The sequence below is a fragment of the Canis lupus genome, chromosome 11, assembly GCF_048164855.1.
Source record: "Canis lupus baileyi chromosome 11, mCanLup2.hap1, whole genome shotgun sequence".
NCBI lineage: Eukaryota > Metazoa > Chordata > Mammalia > Carnivora > Canidae > Canis > Canis lupus.
Window position 1 is genome coordinate 8983697 of NC_132848.1, and position 23438 is coordinate 9007134.

General features: G+C 41.3%; 1 protein-coding gene and 1 pseudogene across 2 annotated transcripts in view; one reads left to right on the top strand and one right to left on the bottom strand.

Annotated features, from left to right (window-relative positions):
* SRGAP1 (SLIT-ROBO Rho GTPase activating protein 1) overlaps positions 1-22566 on the top strand; it is a 270975-nt gene extending 248409 nt beyond the window's left edge. For both annotated transcript variants that reach the window (XM_072843073.1, XM_072843074.1), the window contains exons 16-22: positions 925-1030; positions 4390-4614; positions 6827-6906; positions 15492-15672; positions 16981-17115; positions 17253-17592; positions 21976-22566. In XM_072843073.1, the coding sequence (XP_072699174.1) occupies positions 925-1030; positions 4390-4614; positions 6827-6906; positions 15492-15672; positions 16981-17115; positions 17253-17592; positions 21976-22353 (1445 nt within the window). In that variant the 3' untranslated portion in view covers positions 22354-22566. The remainder of the gene's footprint in view (positions 1-924; positions 1031-4389; positions 4615-6826; positions 6907-15491; positions 15673-16980; positions 17116-17252; positions 17593-21975) is intronic.
* LOC140642131 (large ribosomal subunit protein uL24-like) lies at positions 9279-9715 on the bottom strand (annotated as a pseudogene).
* Positions 22567-23438: the final 872 nt, after the last annotated feature.

Below are 23438 nucleotides of genomic sequence, written 5' to 3' on the forward strand. Positions count from 1 at the left end.
AATAATGGAGTATTAGTACTAACTTTTTTTGGCTGCTGTTCACAGGCACTTTTGTGTTTAGAAGCTTTGGACAATTTGTATTGCTAGGAAAGAGGTATAAAATAATACTGGGAAGTCCCAGGTACCCCTGTCTTCAGGGAGCTCACTCTCAGACAGGAAAGACAGGATAAGGAAGTAAATAACTGTAAACACCAGGGTATGAGTTCTGTGAGAACAGGAACCAAGTCGCAAACGTATTTCTAATACCTAACTCAGTACTTGAAACCTAGTAGGCTCTCCTAAAATGTGTATTTAAAATTTGATGAAATAACATAATACAAAGTAAAAAGTCATATCAATAAAACACTATCATAGTTTTGAGGATGGAGAGATTCAAAACCTGGTACATGGCCTGAATCATAGGAACACACAAATAAATAGAGGAGGAATCAATGAATCATAAGGGAGATGTGCCCCAAAACTACTTTGGGTGACATGCAGCTTTTGAAACGAGTTGAAACCATGTCAGATGCAAAATCCAGGAAGAGCAGCAAGGGAAAAAATGATTTCTAAACCTAGAAGACGCTAAGTTGCTCAAGACCATGGCAGTCAGAAAAAAGTGATGGGTCAGAGGAGATGCTCTCAGAAGTGGTATTATAGCCAAGCTGATCACTTATTCACTGCTTTGTTTTGGTTTGGGGGTTTTTTATTCACTGTTTTTGGTTACAACTGCGTCTCACCAGGGGCAAGGGCTTGCTTATGGTCAGATATGAAATTTGGTCCTCGGTGTTCTCTAGGCTTTGTGCCCAGCACAGAGCCCAACGCGGAGCCTGAACTCACGACCCCTGAGATCAAGACCCGAGCTGAGATCATAACCAACACCCAGTGTTCTGCTTTAAATGTGGCAAGTGAAACAGTCCTGACCATGTTCTCTTCTGTCCGCAGGAATAGATAATCTCTATGAGAGGGCGCTTCACATCCGCAAACTCCTCCTGACCTTGCCCAGGTCCGTCCTGATAGTGATGAGGTACCTCTTTGCCTTCCTCAATCAGTAAGTACTCCTAATACTCTGCCCAAATGCCTGTCCCGCACTTCCATTTGCACTGCTCTGAATTCTATCTTTGTTCTTGGATTCTACAAAATGGCCATTGGGTCCCATTTGTCAGCAGAATCGAGGAGAAGATGATTGAATATAGACCGGAGCTGTGTTTTTCTTCCAGCAGATCAAGGTCCTTGTGTGATAGCTGAAAGATGCAGAAACTGTGGCCATACATGCAAAAATATACAAATATCACCAAAAAGAACATTTGACAGTGAAATATGTGTTTTTCCAACTTCCACCCAAAGCTAATGTCATGAACATTTTTGTCAAAATGATGTAAACCACCCGCTCACTGCAGAAAATTTCTGTGATTCTTCATGTGGAAGTCAAGGAAGGAGGGGAACTATAGATGTGAATTATATGCGGATCCAAAAAAGAACTTCTGCAAACTCAATATAATGAGACGTTGTCGAGAAGAAGATATTTATAAAAGGCTCAGCATCGATGTAACAGAAACCTTAAAAAAAAAATCACTGCATTATTTTCAAGGAAACTTTTAATTTAAGCACCTTGACTTTTCATTTGTTTGACTTCCTTGTAATAAAAATGGGCCCCACTATACGAAAACCTTCCCCAAGTCCTAGCTAAGAGTCCCCTTGCTAATTCAAGGATCTAGCTAAGTCCTTGGAAATAAAAGAATCTAGGAGGAGTAAGCTCGGGGCAGTGCCTTTTCCTTCTGACATGGTTTGGGTTCTCCCTTCCCCAAATTAGGATATTTTTGTCTTCTCTATTTTTCTTCTTTTTTGAGGTTTAGAGTTCTTACAAGCCTTGGGGACTTACTACAGTCCTGCTGACTTTTATTGAAATCATACCCACCAAGCTGACCCCAGAAACCAGGTATCATCCAATGGGGAGATGCTTGCAGGGAGCTAAAATATGCACGAATGACAGTAGGAACCCGTTTGTATAGAAATCGCCACTAGAAACAGGATCTAGAGAGATGGAGCTTCATTACCCAAGGGGTTTTAAAAACCTGCAGGCTTGCTGACCTGGGCGGGCGAGCTGGCTCCGAAGCTCCAGCGAGCTGCTGAGCAGTGGCAGCCGCACATCACAGAGGAGCTGCTATGGGGCCAGCTCTATCCAGAGGTGTCCCCTGAGGAGCTCTGCCCCTTGCTGGCGAACATGAGGGGGATCCTTACGTCTGTTGTATCTGTTGCATCAGCAGACATGGATTTCAACCAGCCAGAGGTGTTCTTGACAGCTCAGAAACCAAAAAGCAAGGTGGGATCACTTCTGACCAAGCTGCCATCATTTCCAAATTCTGGAAGACCCATAAGATAGAAATTCGAGAGAGCCCCATGAACCAGAGCCATTGGGACTGTAGGCTGGGGGCCTGAGCTGCAGAGTTCATGGCAAATCCCAGGCAAGGCACTCGGCTCATGTGCACACCCCTCTTGCCATAATGGGGCTGGAAATAGGGAAAAGTGGCCTGGAAACTGAATTTCTCTGTTTGGCATTTGACCTGCCTTGCTGAAGATGAAGTTCTTGGAGCACAGGTGCTCATGATCCCTCCCTAGTTAGGGACTTGGGTTGAGTTTTGTTATTGTTGTTGTTGTTGTTTTGATCTTATTCCCTCACTAGGATTAAATCCTCAAATGAAAAAAAAAAATCCAGAGACTTGCCATCTTCACCTTTCCTTGCATGTGCCCCCCTTCCCCAGTGTGGAGCGCCTCGAGTTCCCCCCGGCCCTCTACGTGCTGTCCCCACCAAATTTTCCTGGCACACCTGAGCAAACCCACTTCGAACCAATAAACCACAATAGCCTAGGAAGGCAGACTGGGCATCAAGAAAGTTCTCACAACCTGAATCTAATCTCAACAGAAGAGCAAACGACATGCCACCAGTCAGCCGGCTGGCATTGCTTCCAGCATTTATGCCCAGAGATGCCCCCTGGGGCTCGCTGCACCTGCCTTCGTGCAGAAACCAGCCCCAACCTCTAGGGTGGGATGCTTGGGACAGGAATTAGAAGAAGAGAGAAAGCCTCTTGTCCCTTAATAGTAAAATCGAAACATGGTTATATAACATTTTTATAACAAGATTTTGCTCTTCAAGCCAGCACTAAATTTAAGATCCAGAAAGATTAACTGTGACTCTCCCCACTGAGCTCACATGTGTCTTTTGAAAATTAGGCCGTTCTTATTCTGAGTCTCACTTCTCCTCCGTGCATCCATTTTCCAGATGATCCGTAACATGATCATTGCCTTTACTGTGAACCTCTTTAAAGAGCGTATGCTTGAGAAATGGCAGAAGGAAAAGGCATATGTTAGCTGAGGAAATTACGCTTTTGTGTTTTCTGCTTTCTAGGCTATCTTATTTCCCAAAATGCGTAAAGGATCAGGTCATGTGGTATTTCCTTTTCTTTGTGTCTGTCACCATCCCACAAATGTGACTGAGTCTTTTTTTTTTTTTTTTTCTCTTCTTCCATTTGTCATCTGTTCACCTGGATTTCACATTTCCTTCCACGATTGACATTTGATTCTTGGAAAGATCATGTCTCTGGCTTCTCCCTAGAACAGCACCTTTTGCACATGTTCCAGGCAGAGCAAAAAAGAGCTGCCTTATTTTGAGTCACTTGTGGAAAATATCTCACAAATATCCACTGGCCTGAATTTACAAATTAGGACCGACAACCAGAAATTTCCCCCCCAAGTCTGTAGCCTGCCAGCTCTACGAGGAATGGGAGTTTTGTCGCTGCCACAACATCTTCTGTGACATTGACTGTTGGGTAGTTCTGGTAGTCTTCCCCAAAAGCAGATTATAAAGCCCAGAGTTCTTTGCTTGCTTTCGGGGGTCACAAAGAAAAGGTGCTTTGTTTTCCTCTAGGCTTTCCTCAAGATTTATAAGGGAGAACTGAAATCTGAGATGTTTTTGAGTAGGTGGGAGGACATTTTAAAGATATCCACAAGGCTTTATGGAGCTCACTACTGCCCTTCCCACATCTACTGGAATGGCATTTAGAGCCTCACCCTAGTGTTTGTGAACGAAACTCATTTACTTGATCCTGGTCTCCGTTGTAATCAAAATTATCTTAAGCTCTGTTCTGGCTTTGAAAAATGCCACTTAATTAAGCAAGGAGGATTTATATTCCCCGTTTAGTTCTTCCTAGCTGAAAAGTTAGAAGTTGCTTTATTTTCTTTGTAATTTGCTGAGGCAACTTAAAAGAGATGGAACATTATCTTATTCTGATGATAAAAACCAAACAAAATGCTTTGGATCCCTATTTTCAGAATATAAAGTTTCTTATCTAAAACATCAATTTTCTTTTTGTCTCTCCTGTTCTTTTGTAACCCTTTTCTTTTCCGTCGTAGCCTTTCACAGTACAGTGATGAGAACATGATGGACCCTTATAACCTGGCCATTTGTTTTGGTCCCACGTTGATGCCCGTCCCAGAAATACAGGATCAAGTGTCTTGCCAGGCTCATGTGAATGAAATTGTCAAAACCATCATCATCCACCATGAAACTATTTTCCCAGATGCTAAAGAGCTGGATGGCCCTATTTATGAGAAATGTATGGCTGGAGACGACTATTGGTAAGTCCGGGAATTTTAGTTTTTCACACCCCTGGGAAAATTATGAAAGAACAGATATTGATTTAATTAAGAAAAAGAATTGACTGTAAGTTGCCAAAGATTCCAGTTTTAAAAAAGAAGAAGCAGGAACACTTGAGATAAATTAGAATACTAAGACACATGACAGCACTGGCCTCTTACTGTGGAAATTCCTATTCATCCCTCCCTTTTCCCTATTGAATGATACCTTTTTAAATGGATCGGCCCTACTGTATCATCTGTAGAGAATAACGGTTTCAAAACGTATTATATGGAGCTGCATTAATTTTACTGTTATATCAGGCAAAGATAACTGATTGAACTGACAAATTTCATTTTTCATTCTGAAATAGTTTGGGCTCTATATAAAGAATTTCAGGGGCACCTGAGGGGCTCAGGCACTTAAGCATCTGCCTTCAGCTCAGGTCATGATCCTGGGGTCCTGGAATTGAGTCCTGCATCGGGCTCCCTCCTCTGTGGGGAGCCTGCTTCTCCCTCTCCTCCCCACTTGTGCTCTCTCAGTTGCTATCTCTGTCTCTCTCTCTCTCTCTAAAATAAATAAATAAAATCTTTTCTAAAAAATAAAAATACTCCAGATTTATCATTATAAAGGAGGGAGCCCTGTTAACCAAATATGTTTTCATTCTTAATAATATCCATTCTTACTAATTAGTATTATCCTAACCAATGATAGTAGTGCTGGTCATCTTAAGCAAATATATTTTAATTTGGGACACCTGGGTGGCTCAGCGGTTGAACACCTACTTTTGGCTCATGGTGTGATCCTGAGGTCCTGGGATCAAGACCCACATCAGGCTCCCTGTGAGGATCCTGCTTCTCCCTCTGCCTGTGTCTCTGCCTCTCTCTCTGTCTCTCATGAATAAATAAATCCTTAAAATATATTTTTTATTTTATCTAATTTATTATTAATTATGCCATTGGATTAAAAAGTGTTTAATATGGCCGTGTAGTCCCCAGTGAAATATGAATATGGGGGTGGTGCAGTCATTTGAATAATCCCAAAGGCAGGGAACCCTAACATGTTTGTGCTCACTATGTGATCTATGAATTCCTGCTTCTAAGAAGTCACATGCAATAAAAGTAACTTTGCTTCCTGGAGCCCCTACTACAAACTGAAGATTGACTATTTCCAGAAGCACTCCTTTCTAAATGTAAACAACAAAGCGTGATAGATCCCAGTTCTATGGTGCATCCAGAAATTTGACACCTGAATTCAGAAGTATCTACTCGAGCACTTAGTGTGTGCAAGGTACTGAGTGAGCTTGGCTCTAGGAAGAGAAGTGAATAAAACTCAGCGCTGCTGAGATGCATAATTTTATTTTCATCGTTGTATTGATTGCAAGGCCAATATTCAGGGCTGTATCAGTAAGTTCTGTTGTCTTGTTCCTTTTATCAAAGAGCGACATGTGGAGGTCTGGTCAATATTATCTGATACATTGGATCCTAAGACTTTTGTGGTCACTACTTTTTTACAGACAGACCCCATAATAGAGAGTCTTGGAGTCAGTAACACTGTGCTTGATTATGTCCTTCACCCATGCAAAGCATCCTCTACAGGCATCGGTCATTTTATTTTATTTATTTTATTTTTTATTTTTTTAGCATCGTTCATTTTAAACAGAAAGTCCGTGATAAAGTAGTTACCCTTCTCCCCAACACCAGCAATATAAATGGGCTTTACAGCAATGGCAGGTTTGTATTTGTGACAGATGCACGCCATTTACCGGCATACATTTGAGGAGTGTGATTGTATTAAAAGGTAAGTTTTTAGAAAGAATAAAATCATGACTCTCTCAAATCTACAATGAACTTGTGTCAAGAAAAGAGAAAGATGCTGCAGCCAATTCAAAGCAGAAATCCAAGAGCCATCAATTTATATGCAGTAAGGTGTGTTGAAATGAATTTGCAGAAACTGGTGTATCCATAGGACAATAGTCGTAGTCCCCTAGAATTCAACCAATTTTAATTCCTGTGGGTACGAATTATCTGTCAAAGATGAAGGGACCTGCATTCCCACAGGACCAGATAATCCTCGGAGCCTCCGGCATTTCATTGAAAGGCTTTCCAGCCACTTTTTGCCATTCCGAAGTCTTACTTTTCACTTGCAGTAGCAGTTGTTCATTTTTTAAGTTCTTCCTTTGACTTTATAAGAATTGCTCTTTCCATTTCGCAGTGACAGCCCGTACAGTGAGCACGGTACATTGGAGGAAGTGGATCAGGACGCTGGTACAGAGCCCCACACCAGTGAAGATGGTATGCCCTTGTGCCCATATCATTATAAAACTAACCTTAATATTCATTTTTTAGAATTATTTATATTAAGGATACAGTAGGATACAAAAGAATATTTAGAAAATATGGGTAAAGTGTATGAAGAATACTATTACAATGAACACCACAAACCACTACCACGTTGAAGAAAAAGAACATCGCTACCTTTGCCTTTCCTGTTACCATTGCCTTCCCTACTCCCTGAGGGGTAACGGCGATATGTTTGTGTTTTTAAATGGTTTATTGTTTCATTTTCTATTTTCTTGAACTTTCTGTAAATGGAATCATACTGTATATACTTCTCATGATTTTTTTTCTACTCAATATTATGTTCCCAAGATTCACCCACATTTTTGCACGCAATTATAATCACTTACTTTACCACTGTATAAGATACCATTGTATTTATTTTTTTCCTGGGTGTACTTATTTTATTATTGATGAATATGTGAGGTATTTTGTATTTTTTTGCCATTAAAAACAGTGTTGTAACGAATATTTTCAACATGTATGCTTCTGCAGTACTGCAAGTGTACAGGAGTTTCTCCAGGATATACGCACCAAGGAGTAAGCCTGTTTTCAACTTCACTAGATAGAGCCAAACTATTTTTGAAAATAGTTGTTATGATACCCAGCCCCACCAGCAGTGTATCAGCCATCCAGTCGGACGTATTCATTGACACTTAATTTTATAAGATACTGTCGTCTTTGCCAATATTACCATGCATCATGGTATCTTGTGATTTCAATTTGCATTCCTCTGGTTACTGATGATGTTATTTTACAATATAGAGTATTAATAGAAAATTTGGTCTGTAGTAAGAACAACAGATCAGGAGATGATTGCCAGTAAAAAAAATACTTTGTTACTCACAGTACCCAAGAGAAAAGGGTACATCACACGAGAGGTAGCCAAACAGAAAGCACCGAGGTGGGTCAAGAGGCAGAGGTGGAAGGAGCAATGGGGCAGGAGTCTTTGCTGTGGTTTCTGCTGGAAGGAACAGGCAAGGCAGGGTAAGCAGGTTTCAGATTGGCTAGTTTGAATAATTTCAGCAGGCTCTGGGACAGAGGGGCTGCCTCTGGTTGTCTGCTACCTGGCTCAGGTGATTAGAGCAGGTGGCTAGTGACCCAGAGGAGATGGTTGCAGTGTAGGCTCTAAATTGGTTGGTTTGTATTTGAAACACACAACAGACAGAGTTGTTTACATTCTCAGTAGGATTTGGTAAACCTTGGGAGGGCCAGTCCCAGATGTCAGAATACAGAAAATAAAAAATATGGTTCCAAAATAATATATATATATATATATTTCATATGGATACACTAACTTTTATGTGCTTCGATTTCTTCTTTGTGTGTGTGTGTGTGTGTGAGAGAGAGAGAGAGAGAGATAGGGCCCATTTATCCACTATTCATATCTCTGGGCTTTTTTTTTTTTTGCTTGGTTTAATTTGATTTGGCTTTTTTTTTTTTTTTTTTTTTTTTTTTTGTATTTATAAGCGTTCTTGGTGGGTCTAGAGCAGGTCTTTTATTGTGTGTATGTTTTGCAAATATCTTGTGCCCTGTAATTTGTCTTTCGTGTGTTTAATATGTCTTTTGCTGAACAAGGAGCGTTTAAAGGAGTTGAAGTTACTCAATCTTTTCCCTCATGGTTGTTTCACTTTGTGTCTCCTTTAAGAAATCCTTCTGTGCTGAATGAAGGTATGAAGATAATTCCCCCATATTCTCTTTTAAATGCTCTTGGGTTTTCTGTTTCACACGTAGGTCTTTATTGTACCAGGAAATTCTTTGGAGGTGTGGCGTGAGGTTGGGAATCCATTCCTTTTTCTCCATATGGATGCACAGTTGTCCCGGCATTAACTGTCCTTTCTCCAAAGCTCTGCATAAACAACTTGTCCTCTTTGCACAAGTCTCTTTTTGGGCTCTCTGCTTTTCCACTCGTCTACTTGTCTATCCCTCCTGTCTTAATTTTGATACCTTTTAATAAATCTTAATATTTGGTAGATCAAGATCCCTGACTTTGCTCTCCTTAAGAAGTCTTGATCTTTTGCAACTTCACATGAATTTTAGACTGTTTTTCAAGTTCTTAAAACAAAAAACTAAAAACCTGTTGGGGTTGTGATTGCAGTTGCACTAATTGACATATATTAACATGGAGAGAATTGATGTTTTTATAATATTTAGTCCTCCAGTCCACAGACATATTTTTAGTAATTTAATGTCTCTCAATAAACTTTTATACTTTTCTCTCTAGAGATCTTTTTTCTTTTTCTAACAAGTTTAATCTTTAACATTACTTTTCATCACTTTTTTTTTCTTTTTAACAGTTTTTGTTTGAAGTCATATGTAAGATTACTTTATTCCTGCATCTTCTCAGTTGTCGCTTCCTTCTGTTTGCTCCTTTCCTTTCCTACTCGGCAAGATTTGACTTTATGTTCAAGGATCTTTTTGCAGCCTTTGTCCAATTTTTGTCTTGTGACAACCATTTTGCCAGGGTCAATGCCCACGTGGAGAGTTGTGCCATTTCCCTCTCTTGCTTGTACTCATTCAATGAAGATGATATATTTCTTCTTGTAACCTGGACTACTTTGCCAATTTGCTGACCTTTGTAGTATCCTCATACAACTTGTACGTCATCATCCTTTTGGATGTGCATGGATCAAACGTTGTGCTTCAGTCTCAGCTCTTTGGAAACGGGGGATGACATAATCTTCCTGTGAATCTGAGAGGGTGCATTGAAATGCCTTTTATGGTTCTTGCCCCAGTCAGAACTCACAAAAGGATTAAACTTCATTTTAGCCAGTGGCACTTCAGTGATGGCCGTTTGACACCTTTTTTTTTTTTTAAGATTCATTTATTTGAGAGAGTGAGCAACCTGGGGGTGGGGCAGAGGGAGTCTTAAGCAGACTCCGCACTGAGCACAGAATGCCACGCGGGTCTCGATCTCACGACCCTGAGATCACACTTGAGCCGAAAGCAAGAGTTGGACTCCCAACCAACTGTGCCACGCGCCCCAACACTTTTTTTAATATATGAACATATAAAGCTGCCAATTTTTTCTTAATACCTCTTTAGCTGTATACTTGATCCTTTTATTCTCTCTTTAGCTATGACTAATCTGCTTTAAACCCATCCAGTGAGTTTTATATTTATAATTTTTTTCAACAATTTCAGCTGCTTAATCATTTTTTACAGTCTTTTGCTTTTTTTTTTTTTTTTAAGATTTTATTTATTTATTCATGACAGACAGAGAGAGAGAGAGAGGCAGAGACAGAGGCAGAGACAGAGGCAGAGCCTGATGCAGGACTCGATCCCAGGTCTCCAGGATCACACCCCGGGCCGAAGGCAGGTGCTAAACCGCTGGACCACCCAGGCTGCCCCAGTCTTTCGCTTTGAACTCAGACTGATCCTTTCCATTTTTTTGAAGTGTGATTCTGATCATTCTATTATCTATAGTCTTCCTGGATTTTTTTTTTTTTTTTGGAGGGTGGGTTCTTGATCATTGAGTCTTATATTCCAGCGTGTTTTATAAACTATTTATGTATTCCTTAGAACTGTGTGGAATTCCTGTAGACTCAGTTGAAGGTAAGTTCCTCCAGAAAGGCTTTTCATCTACTTCTGCCTGGGGCACAACCAACCAACTTGGGACCTTACTGAATTTTTAGCTTGCGGTCTTCCAGGCCACCCAGGCAGTGTGATTTTAAACTGCAAAACCTACCTACCTGAAGACTGGAATGTGGTTGGGATTCTTGGAGATGATTTGTTCCAAGGTTTGAGATAGGTTCTATTTTTAAATCCAGAAGGGAGCAGGGGTGATGTATGGAGAAGTATAGAGGGCTAGGAGGGAGGAAGATTTCTAGAACTAGAAGCTCACTGTGACACTGAGAGTGTGATCCTTTATGGGGGGCTTACATTCTCTACACTGAGCAGACCCTTAGTTTTTTTTGTCCAGAATAAAAGTTTAAGTTAACCAGGCAGGGAAAATGCCCTCAAGGGAAAACTCTGAATCACATTTTCTAGTATTCTCTTTACCTCACTGGGTTCCCACTTTCATTGAGTTTTTTTGTCTTTAATATTCCATACTGTCATGGTAGCTTATTAATGTAATTACAAAGATCTTTTTAAATCCAGGATATTTTGTTGATTTCAGTGAGAGGGTAATCAGAATGTCTAATGCCCACCCTCGGCTCTAAAAAAAAAAATTTAATTGTTTCACTTCAGCATGCATTGCATTTTAACTTCCTTATTTGATTATATATTGAAAAGTTACATCTGACCCCCCCAAAAAAGTTTCTTTGTGTTTTCAAAAGTAAGATGAATTTGATATTTTCAGAACTTCATTTAGAAGAAATTCTTTACAGTGAGAGCTTCTACTTCTGTGATGTTGCTTTTGAAAGTCTTTGGGCCCTACCCTTGCCACCATCCCTTTTGTCTCGAGTCGTTTCTCCATATGATTTATTCCTTTCTCACTGATGTCATCTCTGTTTCCTTTCTTTCCCAAGTAGTTGGGAAAGCTAAGACAAAGCCCCAGCCATCTCTCTTCCCAAACATCAGTCTGCCATCTGTTTGTTGTTCTTACCTCTTGACTACAAAAGACAAGTTTCACTGAAGGGCTCTGTGTTTTCGATAACATTTTAACCATGTTCACCTGATTTTGCTGGAAAGAAAAGCATTGCCTACAAAGAACAGATACCCTTGCACACAGCCAACCTCTAAAATTCTGTAACTAAATTAACAAGATTATTGATTATCCTTGTGATATCCAGGTATTGTATTTTCCTTTCTCTGACATACTATCACTAGACAAGGGTAGCTTTTGTTTCTGAAAGAGAGGCTCATAGAACAAAACCATCACCTGCAAGGGCAGTGGGTAACAGATCTAGGAGGGGAAGTGTCAGGAACGGCAAGGTCCCAAAGAGAAAATGCGATGGACTAGCATTTTATATGAGATGACAAGACATGGAAATGCAAGACTTGCTAGCACCGGACAGTCAGAAAATCAACTGTACTGAATTCTTTTTCCCCTTTGCACAGTTATAATAGCCATTCAGGAAAATGAAATTATCATGTTCATTCTTACTGTTATTGATGGCAGCGACATTCTACAGAGACTCTGCATGACCTTAAAAGACCATATAACTCTATAGGAAAGGATATGGTGCATCACAGTGCCCTAAGATTGACTTGCTCTGCAATAGGAGACTAAGATGTGTATAAGTAGCTTATTGATTGATACTTGACTGCGAAATGACTCCCATAGGAATAGAAAGAGTCAAAATAATGAAATTGCTCAGACTTACTAGTTGATATAGAATTACCAATAAAAATGTACTCTGATTCTTCGGGTCATTCTTTCATAATCTCCCCACATTTGAATTAAGTAAGCAGAGTCTGATATTCCTGTTGCTAGTTGTTTCAACAGATAAACAGAGATAACAAGCATAGAGTGCATGATTATGAAATTATGATAAAATACATGTGTATCTGTTAAATAGTCTTAAATAGCCCTTGGCCAGCATTGACAATGTATGACTGAATGTCTAATTATTAATGTCTAAAGAATATTAATGGTTCTTTCTTCATTTCCCTTTGACGAGTACATAGACTACCCATTATGTTATGAGCTGGTATCTTTCCTTTTTTCTTTTTTTTTTTTTCAGTAAAATGAAATTCAAATTACATGGGCATGTTCACATAGGAATTTGCAAATTACATGTCATGAAGTTCTTTTTAACAAATGGGCATGTCTTCTTTCCTTCCCATGGATATGTTTATTCATGTCCCCTGTACCATGAACATGTTTATTTCTTTCCCCGAGGAGAACTAGGGTTATAAAAAATTGGCATCTGTCATCTCTGATCAACCAGGACTTTATTTTTATCTGCAATTTTAAAACAAGCTATAAAGTCAGCTCTTTGAATATAAAGTTATAGTCCCTCCTCTATGAAGCAGATTTATAGATATTTAATAAAACTGCTATTCATATTGTTTTAATAAAAAATATTATTTTAGGGGCACCTGGATGGCACAGTCAGTTAAGTGCCAACTCTTGGTTTCAGCTCAGGTCATGATGTCAGGGTCATGGAATCAAGCCCCGCATGGGCTCCACCCTCAGTGCAGTGTCTGCTTGAGATTCTCTTCCCCCTCCCCCACATGGTCTTTCTCTCTGTCAAATAAATCTTTTAAAATTAAATATACAATTTTAGGGGGAATACTAGAGTGCTAACATATGATCTGAAAGCTATAGTCAATTGTTAAAGGACTTAAACTATTTTAAAAATTATTTTTACTCCTACTTTGCTAAGAAGTACACTACATATAGATTATAGTATTGTGATTTTGTCATATGAAATAATTTTTCCCCTTAAACATTATCCACAGGACACCCGGGTGGCTCAGTGATTGAGCACCTGCCTTCGGCCCAGGGCGTGATCCCAGAGTCCCGGGATCGAGTCCCATGTCGGGCTCCCTGCATGGAGGCTGCTTCTCCCGCTGCCTGTTTCTCTGCCTGTCTCTCTCTCTCTCTCTCTCTCTCTCTCTCTCTCTCTCTAATAAATAAGTAAATAAATCTTTTAAAAAAATATCAGGGATCCCTGGGTGGTGCAGCGGTTTAGCGCCTGCCTTTGGCCCAGGGCGCGATCCTGGAGACCCGGGATCGAATCCCACGTCGGGCTCCCGGTGCATGGAGCCTGCTTCTCCCTCTGCCTATGTCTCTGCCTCTCTCTCTCTCTCTCTCTCTCTCTCTCTCTCTCTGTGTGACTATCATAAATAAATAAAAGTTAAAAAACATTAAAAAAAAATATCATTATCCACTAGCAAAAACAGATAGGGCAGCTTTTTTGTCTTTATTTTAAATGTATACCTGAAATTAACCCAGGCCCTTCATATAAGGTAATCCCTAAGCTTTATCAAGTGAGAAAGAAAACTTAGCTGGTTATCCAGTGGTTTCTTATGCCATTATTCCATATAAGATGTTAAACATATCTCAGGAATCTTTGGGAGAAAATAAACTATTTTAAATGCAGTGCTTCATTATCAGGCAAAATAGAAGACCATTTCATGAGAAAATATTTGGCAGACAGGTTTTAATCTCTTAGGTGTGTATATATGCTAGAGTATTCAGAAACTAATGCATGCTCAGTTTCTAGCAAATGAGGTATTGCTCATTGCATAGATACATTTCTCTGAACATTTAGCACTTGTATTGGCCCTTTTTATTTGTTACTGATTAGACGTTTACTCCTCTGTTGTAGATAGCAGGGGTGAAGATGGGGGGGATGGGGGGAGACGGAAGGAAAGATCCTAAGGCCCAAAACTGAAGAGCTTTTTGCAATAAGCTGAATCACAAAAAGTATCTCTTGTAGTTGTTTTGTATAGTTTGTCCTCTTGTTTGCCCTCAACCTTTGTGATCAGAATTAGATCAGGGCTGAAATTCCAAATCTAGGCCCACAGTTTAGTATCTTTTTTATTATTTTTTTTTTATTTCACAATCATCTTGGGTTCCCATGCAGTTGTAAGAAATACTCCAGAGAGATCCCAGCTTCCCTCCGTGGTAAAATCTTATCTAACCGCATCACGGTCAGGAAATTGACATGGACACAACCCATCCGCCATATTCACATTTCACCAGTTTTACATGCACTCTTCTGTGTGTGCAGACGTTTACTTGGGCACATACAGTTTTATCACCAGGGTCCCTCGTGCTCCCCCTTTGTAGCCATGGCCATTTCTTCCCAACCTCTGGCAACCACTAATCTGTTCTCTGTCTTGACTATTGTGTCATTTCAAGCATGCTATATAAATGGCATCATTTTATAGCCTTTTGAGATTGGTTTTTTTCACTCACCACATCCCCTTGAATATCTTTTGATCTCTGGATAATATACCATTTGAATCTGGTCTTTTGAGTACAGGGCAGTCTAAGTTAGGCTTGTTTCATAGGTAACTAGAATTTACTACTGATACTGGAGAAAACAAAATTATCTTGACTGTTGGTGGGAGTTGGAAGATTTGATAGTGCCAGAAAAGTACATGAAGAAATTAAATGTACTCAAACAGTATTTAATATGCTGGGTTTTGTAACCTTGATTTTTCTTTAAGCAGATAACGCATAAACTTCCTAGTGTTCGAGGATAGTGATTTTTTTCCATGTTATCCATGGTTATTAATATGTTACAAGGGAACTCCATCATTGTCAAAATAATATTGGAGTTATTATGGAGGATATTAAAACCTAAGGAAAGATCTCATACATCATGTTGCAAAGTTTAAATATTTTTTATTAGACTGTCATTCTATCTCTGGTAAGAGGCTGTGGAAATTAAGATCCAGTGTTCCATTTTTCTTGGCCTGAAAAACTGATGACAGCAAGAGAATGTCTTTCTGTATCTCTTTTAACAAAGCCTGATCTTGTCCTGCATTGATGATTTGCTTACTACCTTGTTTGCTCTGGATATGGAAATGGCCTTGTCTATTGTCTATTTCTGAGGCCTCCTAGAGAACTTTGTCATAGTGTTTTGTGCTTACGTCACAACTCTCTCCCTCACCATCTTCTGGTGTGTTCTTTGTAGAATGTGAACCGATAGAAGCGATAGCCAAGTTTGACTACGTCGGGCGATCTGCCAGAGAACTGTCCTTCAAGAAGGGTGCCTCCCTGCTGCTCTATCACCGCGCATCTGAGGACTGGTGGGAAGGCAGGCACAACGGCATCGATGGGCTCGTGCCACACCAGTACATAGTGGTGCAGGATATGTGAGTAGTGCCCGCGCCCATCGCCAGAGAGCTCCCCCCAGAAGACTCCAGCCACTAGGCTTAAATGGGCCTTGGTCTTTCCAGAAGAGTGGAAGGGATTGCAGGGCCAAAACCTCTGAGCTGGGCTGGGCTGGGCTGGGCCGGGCCCAGTCCTTCACCTTGCTATTGGGTCTTTGCTAATAGGGTACTTCGAGGCCAGCAGGCTTTCATTTCCCAAACTCCACCAGGAGATGTAGAGCAAGAGCTAGTGAGAAATGCCCTTTGAAGCTGCTGGCAGTGAGGCCAGCAGTGGGCCAGTCACTGAGGACAAGTCTTAGAAAAGTAACCCATGTGGAGATTAGCTCTAAGAGCTATAGTAGTGCTGCTAGTCCTAAAACCAGTGGTGCTCATTTCTTGCTGTCTGACTACCATTTCAATTCCAGATTCCCCAGAGGAAGGATACTGACTTAATATCTAAAGAGAATCATCTTCAGGCTTCTTTTTTTTTTTTTTTTAATATTGCTGTAATTTAAAAATATCTGGGGCACCTGGGTGGCTCCGTGGTTGAGCATCTGCCTTTGGCTCAGGTGGTGATCCCGGGATCAAGTCCCACATCGGGCTCCCCACAGGAAGCCTGCTTCTCCCTCTGCCTGTGTCTCTGCCTCTCTCTCTCTGTCTCTCATGAATAAATAAATAAAATCTGTTTTAAACAAATAAAAAAATTTTAAAGAAATGAGAAGATGGTCATAATATATATTAAATGAAAAAAAATATGCACAGCATAATCCCTATGTTATGAATATAATATTTCACAGTGCAGCACGAATTTCAGAGCAATTTTTCAAGGAAAAGAGAAATATACTATATAAAATGTATACAGCGATGAAATGATTCAGCCAAAATTTTAGAAAAAGAAAAAAGAATGTTAAAATGTATATTTCAGAATCCAAGGAATATTATGTGTGTTTATACAAACATACAGTCACATACATCTCAACTACATAAACATATAGGTAGCTATAGTATAAATACCATACCCATAGATGCAGACATCCTACACGTTTACCCAGGCATAGATAAAAAGTCGTGAGGGATATTTTCTAAAATTCTAGCAGCGGTTGTGTCTGGTTGTTATGTCATATTGAGTGATTGTGAATTTGCCCTTTTTTGTATATCTGAATCTTCCACTTGATCTGCAATGAAATTGTATTACTTTTCTTATGGAAAAAGTCATTGATAAGGGAAAGACTTCTATATGTAAATGCCATCACTTATTTTGTTCCCATTCATCTAGCAAAAGACCCTCACTCTTGATCCCCTGTGTTTCAGGGATGATACATTTTCAGATACTCTGAGCCAAAAAGCTGACAGTGAGGCCAGCAGTGGGCCAGTCACTGAGGACAAGTCTTCATCCAAGGACATGAATTCCCCAACAGACCGTCACTCTGACGGCTATTTAGCCAGGTAGGTGGAGTCTGATAATCAGATCCCTGAACCCCCACTTTTCCCAGGGCTTTTAGGAGCCACAGAACCCGCAGCTTTGTCGTATTACCCAGGATGATAAAATCCCCTGTTTTCTCTCTCTTTTGGTGTATGTCTAGACAAAGAAAAAGAGGAGAGCCGCCCCCTCCAGTAAGGCGTCCTGGCAGGACCAGTGATGGCCATTGCCCCTTGCACCCCCCGCATGCTCTTTCCAACTCCTCAGTTGACCTGGGGTCCCCAAGCCTGAGCAGTCACCCCCGGGGCCTGCTGCAGAACCGTGGCCTCAACAATGATAGTCCTGAGAGGAGGCGCCGGCCAGGCCATGGTAGCCTGACCAATATCAGCCGGCATGACTCCCTCAAGAAGATCGACAGTCCTCCTATTAGAAGGTCCACATCGTCAGGCCAATACACAGGCTTCAATGACCATAAGCCATTGGACCCAGAGACAATCGCTCAGGTAGGATGCATGTCATGGGATGGCACGTGCTACGTACCTGGGGTGTGATGAAGGAGGTATGCAGACTTACTGTTTGTAGTCATGGTTTTTGTAGAGAAGTTCATTTCCCAAACTCCACCAGGAGATGTAGAGCAAGAGCTAGAAAAACACAGGGGCTCTAAAGAAAACAGAAAAGAAATTACCTCATTCTTTAAGGCCTAACTAAGGATCTCTTTAGATGAACCATTTGTGGGCCACCTGGGTGGCTCAATGGTTGAGCGTCTGCCTTCAGCTCAGGGCGTGATCCCGGGGTCCTGGGATCGAGTCTGGCATCAGGCTCCCTGCAGGGAGCCTGCTTCTCCCTCTGCCTGTGTCTCTGCCTCTCTCTGTCTGTGTCTCTCATGAATAAATTAAAAAAAAAAAAAAAAAAAAAAAAGGAAAGAAAAAGAAGAACCATTTGTTACTGGAAGGACCCAAGGTTTGTGTTGATTTAAACAGAGACATGCCAGAAATGTAGGACCCAGGGCATTCAAACACATCACTGCTAAATAACCAGGAAAAATCTGAAAAAGAATAATAATGAGGGAGGACTGGCCCTATCAGGTCCTGAAAGCATGCTAAAGATAATAAACTAGACAAATTAATATAAAGACTAGGGAGCCCAAAGCAGATAAATGTTAGTGTATGTGAAACATGACCCTTTCAGCTTAGGAGAAATGCTGGATTAGTTCGTGAATAGTAGGAGAGATAGATCGTGGCTAGCCCTTGGAAGAACGGCAGGTCTAAGTCCGATGTCACTTTTCACTTCCCAACACATAGTGCAGAGGACTTTATAGTTTTTCCTAATGATTAAAATTGACAAAATAAAGATAAAACAAGATTGATTCATGGATTTTTCCATCACTCTGCCAGTTTTCCCCTAGTGTTTTTCCCCCTAGCATAGGCCATCAGAAAATAAGGGTATCACCAATGACAAAAGAGGTGACTGGATTCGGGGTTTGCCATATTAGTCTAAAGCATCTTCCAGCCACCTGAAGCTTAAAAACGAACTAAGTCAATCAAAAACGAGAATGAGAAATAAATGGAACAAACATGAGGAACTACTAAGGATGGATTATTTTTAATAAAGAGTGCCCAAGGAGACCTGCACTGATGTGACAAATTTCCAAGCTATTACCAGTGTCCTAACTAAAGAAAATTTTGGATGTAAATTAGATTGTGAGGGGCTCCATGTGTTTTTTAAAAAATTAAACCAATTTTAAATGTACAACAGTTTCTCAGCAAAAATCAAGAAGACTTGACCTTATGGTTTTCTCTATTTGATGTACTATACAGGGTCCTTGGAGACCTATATTGAACCAGTGATATTTGATTACAGCTGAATTTAACAATCTGAGAAATCCGTAACATCACTGCTTATAATGAGCAGGTGAAACAGGATTTAGGTTAGAAAGATAGGGAATTAGGAGCTTGGGAGTAGGAAGGAAGGCATGACAAGGTCTGTTTAACCCTTTTGCTTCTAGAACCAGGAAATCCCTTTTTTTTTTTTTTTTTTTTTTTTTTTGAAGTAGGCTCCATGCTGGGCTTGAACTCATGACCCTGAGATCAAGACCTGAGCAGAGATCAAGAGTCAGATGCTCAACCAGCTGAACCACCCAGGCACCCCAGGAAATCCTTTAATTGCGTATCATAAAAACAAAAACTCAACAGATAAACCAGGCTCTGCTCAATGTCTCTGGGGCAAATACTTGTTAAAATTCAAAAAAAAAAAAATCCGTATGTTTAGCATCAAATAGAAATCACATGCGAAAATAATCACTTGAAAAGTGATGTCATCCTCACAAAACAGCTTCCAGCTGCGTCCTTTATTTATCTTTCCATCTCTCATCTTCAGATTTTCCCATGAGGACAAGTAAGCCTGCCATCGTGGTGTTCATACAAAAAACACGCACATTCTCTTATTAAACAAATCAGTGGAGTCCCTGATGGGTTGTTTAAAAAAAAAAAAATGGACAGTATCCATATGTGACCATTGTATCTTGGTTTACTTATTTAGCAAACCTTTATTCAGTGCTTCCTGGCACCAGGTCCTATGCCAGGCTTCACTGAAGCAAAGTTAAATCAATAGCCAGCTGCTTTCTGAAGGTGCTTACAATCCTGTGAGAGGCGGATATGGAAATCGGGTACATTATGCAGTGCCATGAGGCTTATGCTCCAGGTGAGCGAAAGAAACCCTGGGAGTGTAGACAAGAGGCAAGTCAGTCAGACCCGGGCAGTGGGTCTTCACCCCGCCTGTCTCACACAATACTCCACTTTTGGTGTTTGTGCGTATGGTAAAAACACAGAAGGTAAAATTTACCATCTTAACCATTTTTCATTGTACGGTTCAGTAAAGTATATTCACACTTTGTGAAACACTTTTTCAAATTGCACTTTATCAAATTGCAAAACTAAAACCCTATGCCCTCTGAAGAACAACTCCTCTTTTTCCCGTTCCCTAGCCTGAGCCCCTGGCCACCCCCATTCTACTCTCTGCTCTGTGAGTGGGACTACCTCACATAAACGGAATCATATGGTATTTGTCTTTCCATGACTGGCCCCTTATTTCACTTAGTGTCCTCAAGGTTTATCCATATTGTAGCACATGGCAAGATTTCCTTCCTCTTTAAGGCTGAATAATATCCCATTGATGTATATACCACATTTTGCTTATCTATCCATCAATGGAGCACATGCTACCTTTTTAAAATATATATTTTGTAATCCCCCTTCACTGTGTGAAACAAATTGATAGCTGATATACCTAATTTGAAAAGACATATAAAGCATATAAATATTAAAAAATTGCAAAGAAATAAATATTAAAACAAATGTACTTTGGTTAATGCTTGAGTATACCAGAAGACAAAGAAACTAGTAAGACGCTTTCACCTACATATATGATTATCATAAATACAACAATTAAAAATGCATATCGATATAAGACAGAGTTAGGGTCTGGACTCAGGTTATTATAAACAGGATTTTCACCTACGTAAGTGTCTGAAGGACATTTCAGAAGTTGAACAAGATGCAGGACAAGTCATTGCAGGTAAACTATCCACGATACTGAAACATATCTAGTATGTATGACCCCTGCTCACCATAATGCCACCCCATTGTTTTGGTGTTTAAAAATACACCCTGGGTGGCGCAGCAGTTTGGCGCCTGCGTTTGGCCCTGGGCGCGATCCTGGAGACCCAGGATCAAGTCCCACATCGGGCTCCCAGTGCATGGAGCCTGCTTCTCCCTCTGCCTGTGTTTCTGCCTCTCTCTCTTTCTCTCTCTCTCTCTGTGTGTGTGGCTATCATAAATAAAAATAAAATAAAATAAAATAAATAAAATAAAAATAAAAATACACATGGGGGCGCCTGGGTGGCTCAGTTGGTTGAGTGACCCACTTGATTTCAGCTCAGGTCACAATCTCATGGGTGATGAGATGAAGCCCAGCATTGCGCTCTGCGCTTAGTGGGGAATCTGCTTGAGAATGCTCGCCCTCTCCTCCTCCCCCAACTCATACTTGGCACGCTCGCCTCTCTCTCTCAGATAAATAAATACACTTTTTTTCTTTTTTTTAAGATTTATTTATTTATTTGTTTATGATAGACATAGAGAAGAGGCAGAGACACAGGAGGAGAGAGAAGCAGGCTCCATGCTGAGAGCCTGACGCGGGACTCAATCCCGGGTCTCGATCCCGGGTCTCAATCCCGGGTCTCGATCCCGGGTCTCCAGGATCGCACCCTGGGCCAAAGTCAGGTGCTAAACCGCTGAACCACCCAGGGATCCCCAATAAATACACTTTTTTAAAAAAAATACACAGCATATTACCAAAATGCCCTCTGTGAGGCAGCACCACTTCCACCAAGATCCCCTGGACGGGGGCCTCAGGGAAAGGCTAAAACTGAATTTTGAAGAACTGCTGGGAGTCAGTCAGGTACATAGCAAGTGCTCAAAATTATTTGTTAAATGAATGAAAGAAGCCTGCTCTTCGTTCCCAGCCCCATGTATTTCTTGAGAAATCATCACAGTATCTAAAGTGAAGCTACCTTTTACCGTTAAGTTGAAAGAGATTCCTGGACGGTAAGTCAGCATGTAAGGTAGAAATCACGAGAAGCCTGCCTGGCACCCTTAGCATGGCAGACGTTTGAGGTGCGGCTCCACGCACGCTGGGTCTTGGTCTCCTCGGCATCCAGAGTTGAAGTAAATTGTGTGAGGTGGCGCCGTGCTGATAATTCCACAGAGCGTGAGGTGGGAACGGTGGTGCCTGTGCTGGCCTGTCTGCTTTGAAACCAAGTGCATGGGTTTCTGTGCCTCAGTCCTAACCCTGGGCCTCTTGGGTCTCCCCCTCCGGTTGTTTTTCAACAGGATATTGAGGAGACGATGAACACTGCTTTGAATGAACTCCGAGAACTGGAGAGACAGAGCACAGCCAAGCACGCCCCCGACGTGGTGCTGGATACCCTAGAACAAGTGAAGAACGTGCCCACCCCCGCCACCTCCACAGAATCTCTCAGCCCCTTGCACAACGTTGCCCTCAGGAGCTCGGAGCCTCAGATTCGACGTAGCACGAGCTCCTCCAGTGACACAATGAGTACTTTCAAGCCTCTGGTGGCGCCCCGAATGGGTGTGCAGCTGAAACCCCCAGCGCTGCGGCCCAAACCGGCCGTTCTCCCAAAAACAAACCCTACCGTGGGACCTGCCCCACCTTCCCAAGGTCCAACAGACAAGTCTTGCACAATGTAAAGACCAACTGGGCCAGGTCATATGGGGAGGTGATTTGAAAAAAAAAATATATATATATGGATTAGTGACAAAAGTCAGTGATCCATAACTTTCCTTAGTTTTGTGCTTATAACTGGAGATTTTCGGCTTTTCTATGTTCTCGAATGTAATGTCTGAGACTAGCTAAATTAACACGGGCATTTGTATTTTGTAATTTTTTTTCTTTTTTTTTTTTAATAACTGGACATATCTTATGTCATTTTAAAGACAATAGAAACACTTAGATTTACTTGAAAATCCAATGCTGCACCATTCGTAATGAAGGCAACACCGCTCTGCTCTCCGCGTTGTATGGCGTTTCAGGCTTAGTGTAGCCTGGGTGAGTCCGAAATGTCTGGATCCGAAGGCACAAGAATCTGGAGTTCCAGGCCTTGGAGTAGAACCAGTGTTGGTCTGTGCCACGTGGGGGTAATGGCTGAAAGGTGCTGCCGGCATTGTGTGGTGGCTGACAGTGAGCACCCCTGCCCAGGTCCCACTCACCCTAAGACTTGCAGTTGTCACAGTGGGACGTTCCCAGTGGGACTTGCGGCCCACCGCCTGAATGAGTTGGATGGTTGCCTCTTTCCTAAGAGTCGTTTCCCTGGGTCCGGGCTAAAAGCTCAGAGGAAGAGGTCAGAACCTCAACAGTTACTGCCTGAACTGAACCTAGGAAAGGAGAGAGAGAGAGAGAGAATCCTCCAGAGCCATTGGTGTGACTCCTTTCACAAGCCTGACCAGGCCCTGGAAGATTTCCAAGCCCACCCCCTGCATTCACGAAGGACTAGAACAGTCTAATTTTAAAGACTTCCTGGTTACCCTGCTCCACAGACTCCTTCAGCGATCTGTTGTTCCTAACTGCCTAGGGAATACTTCTAGCTCCCCTAAACCTCTGTGATCGCCCCCTGGAAATGGAGAATGCAAGCGGCACACAAGCCCTTGGTTCACTCAGCCTTCCCTTCTGGCTAAATGACTTTGGTCCCTTTTACCACCCTACAGAGGCCTGCGGAACCTAAGTTGAAGCCCCAGCTCTGCTCTCCGTAGGTCTTTCTGAGCCAACCCAGACCTGG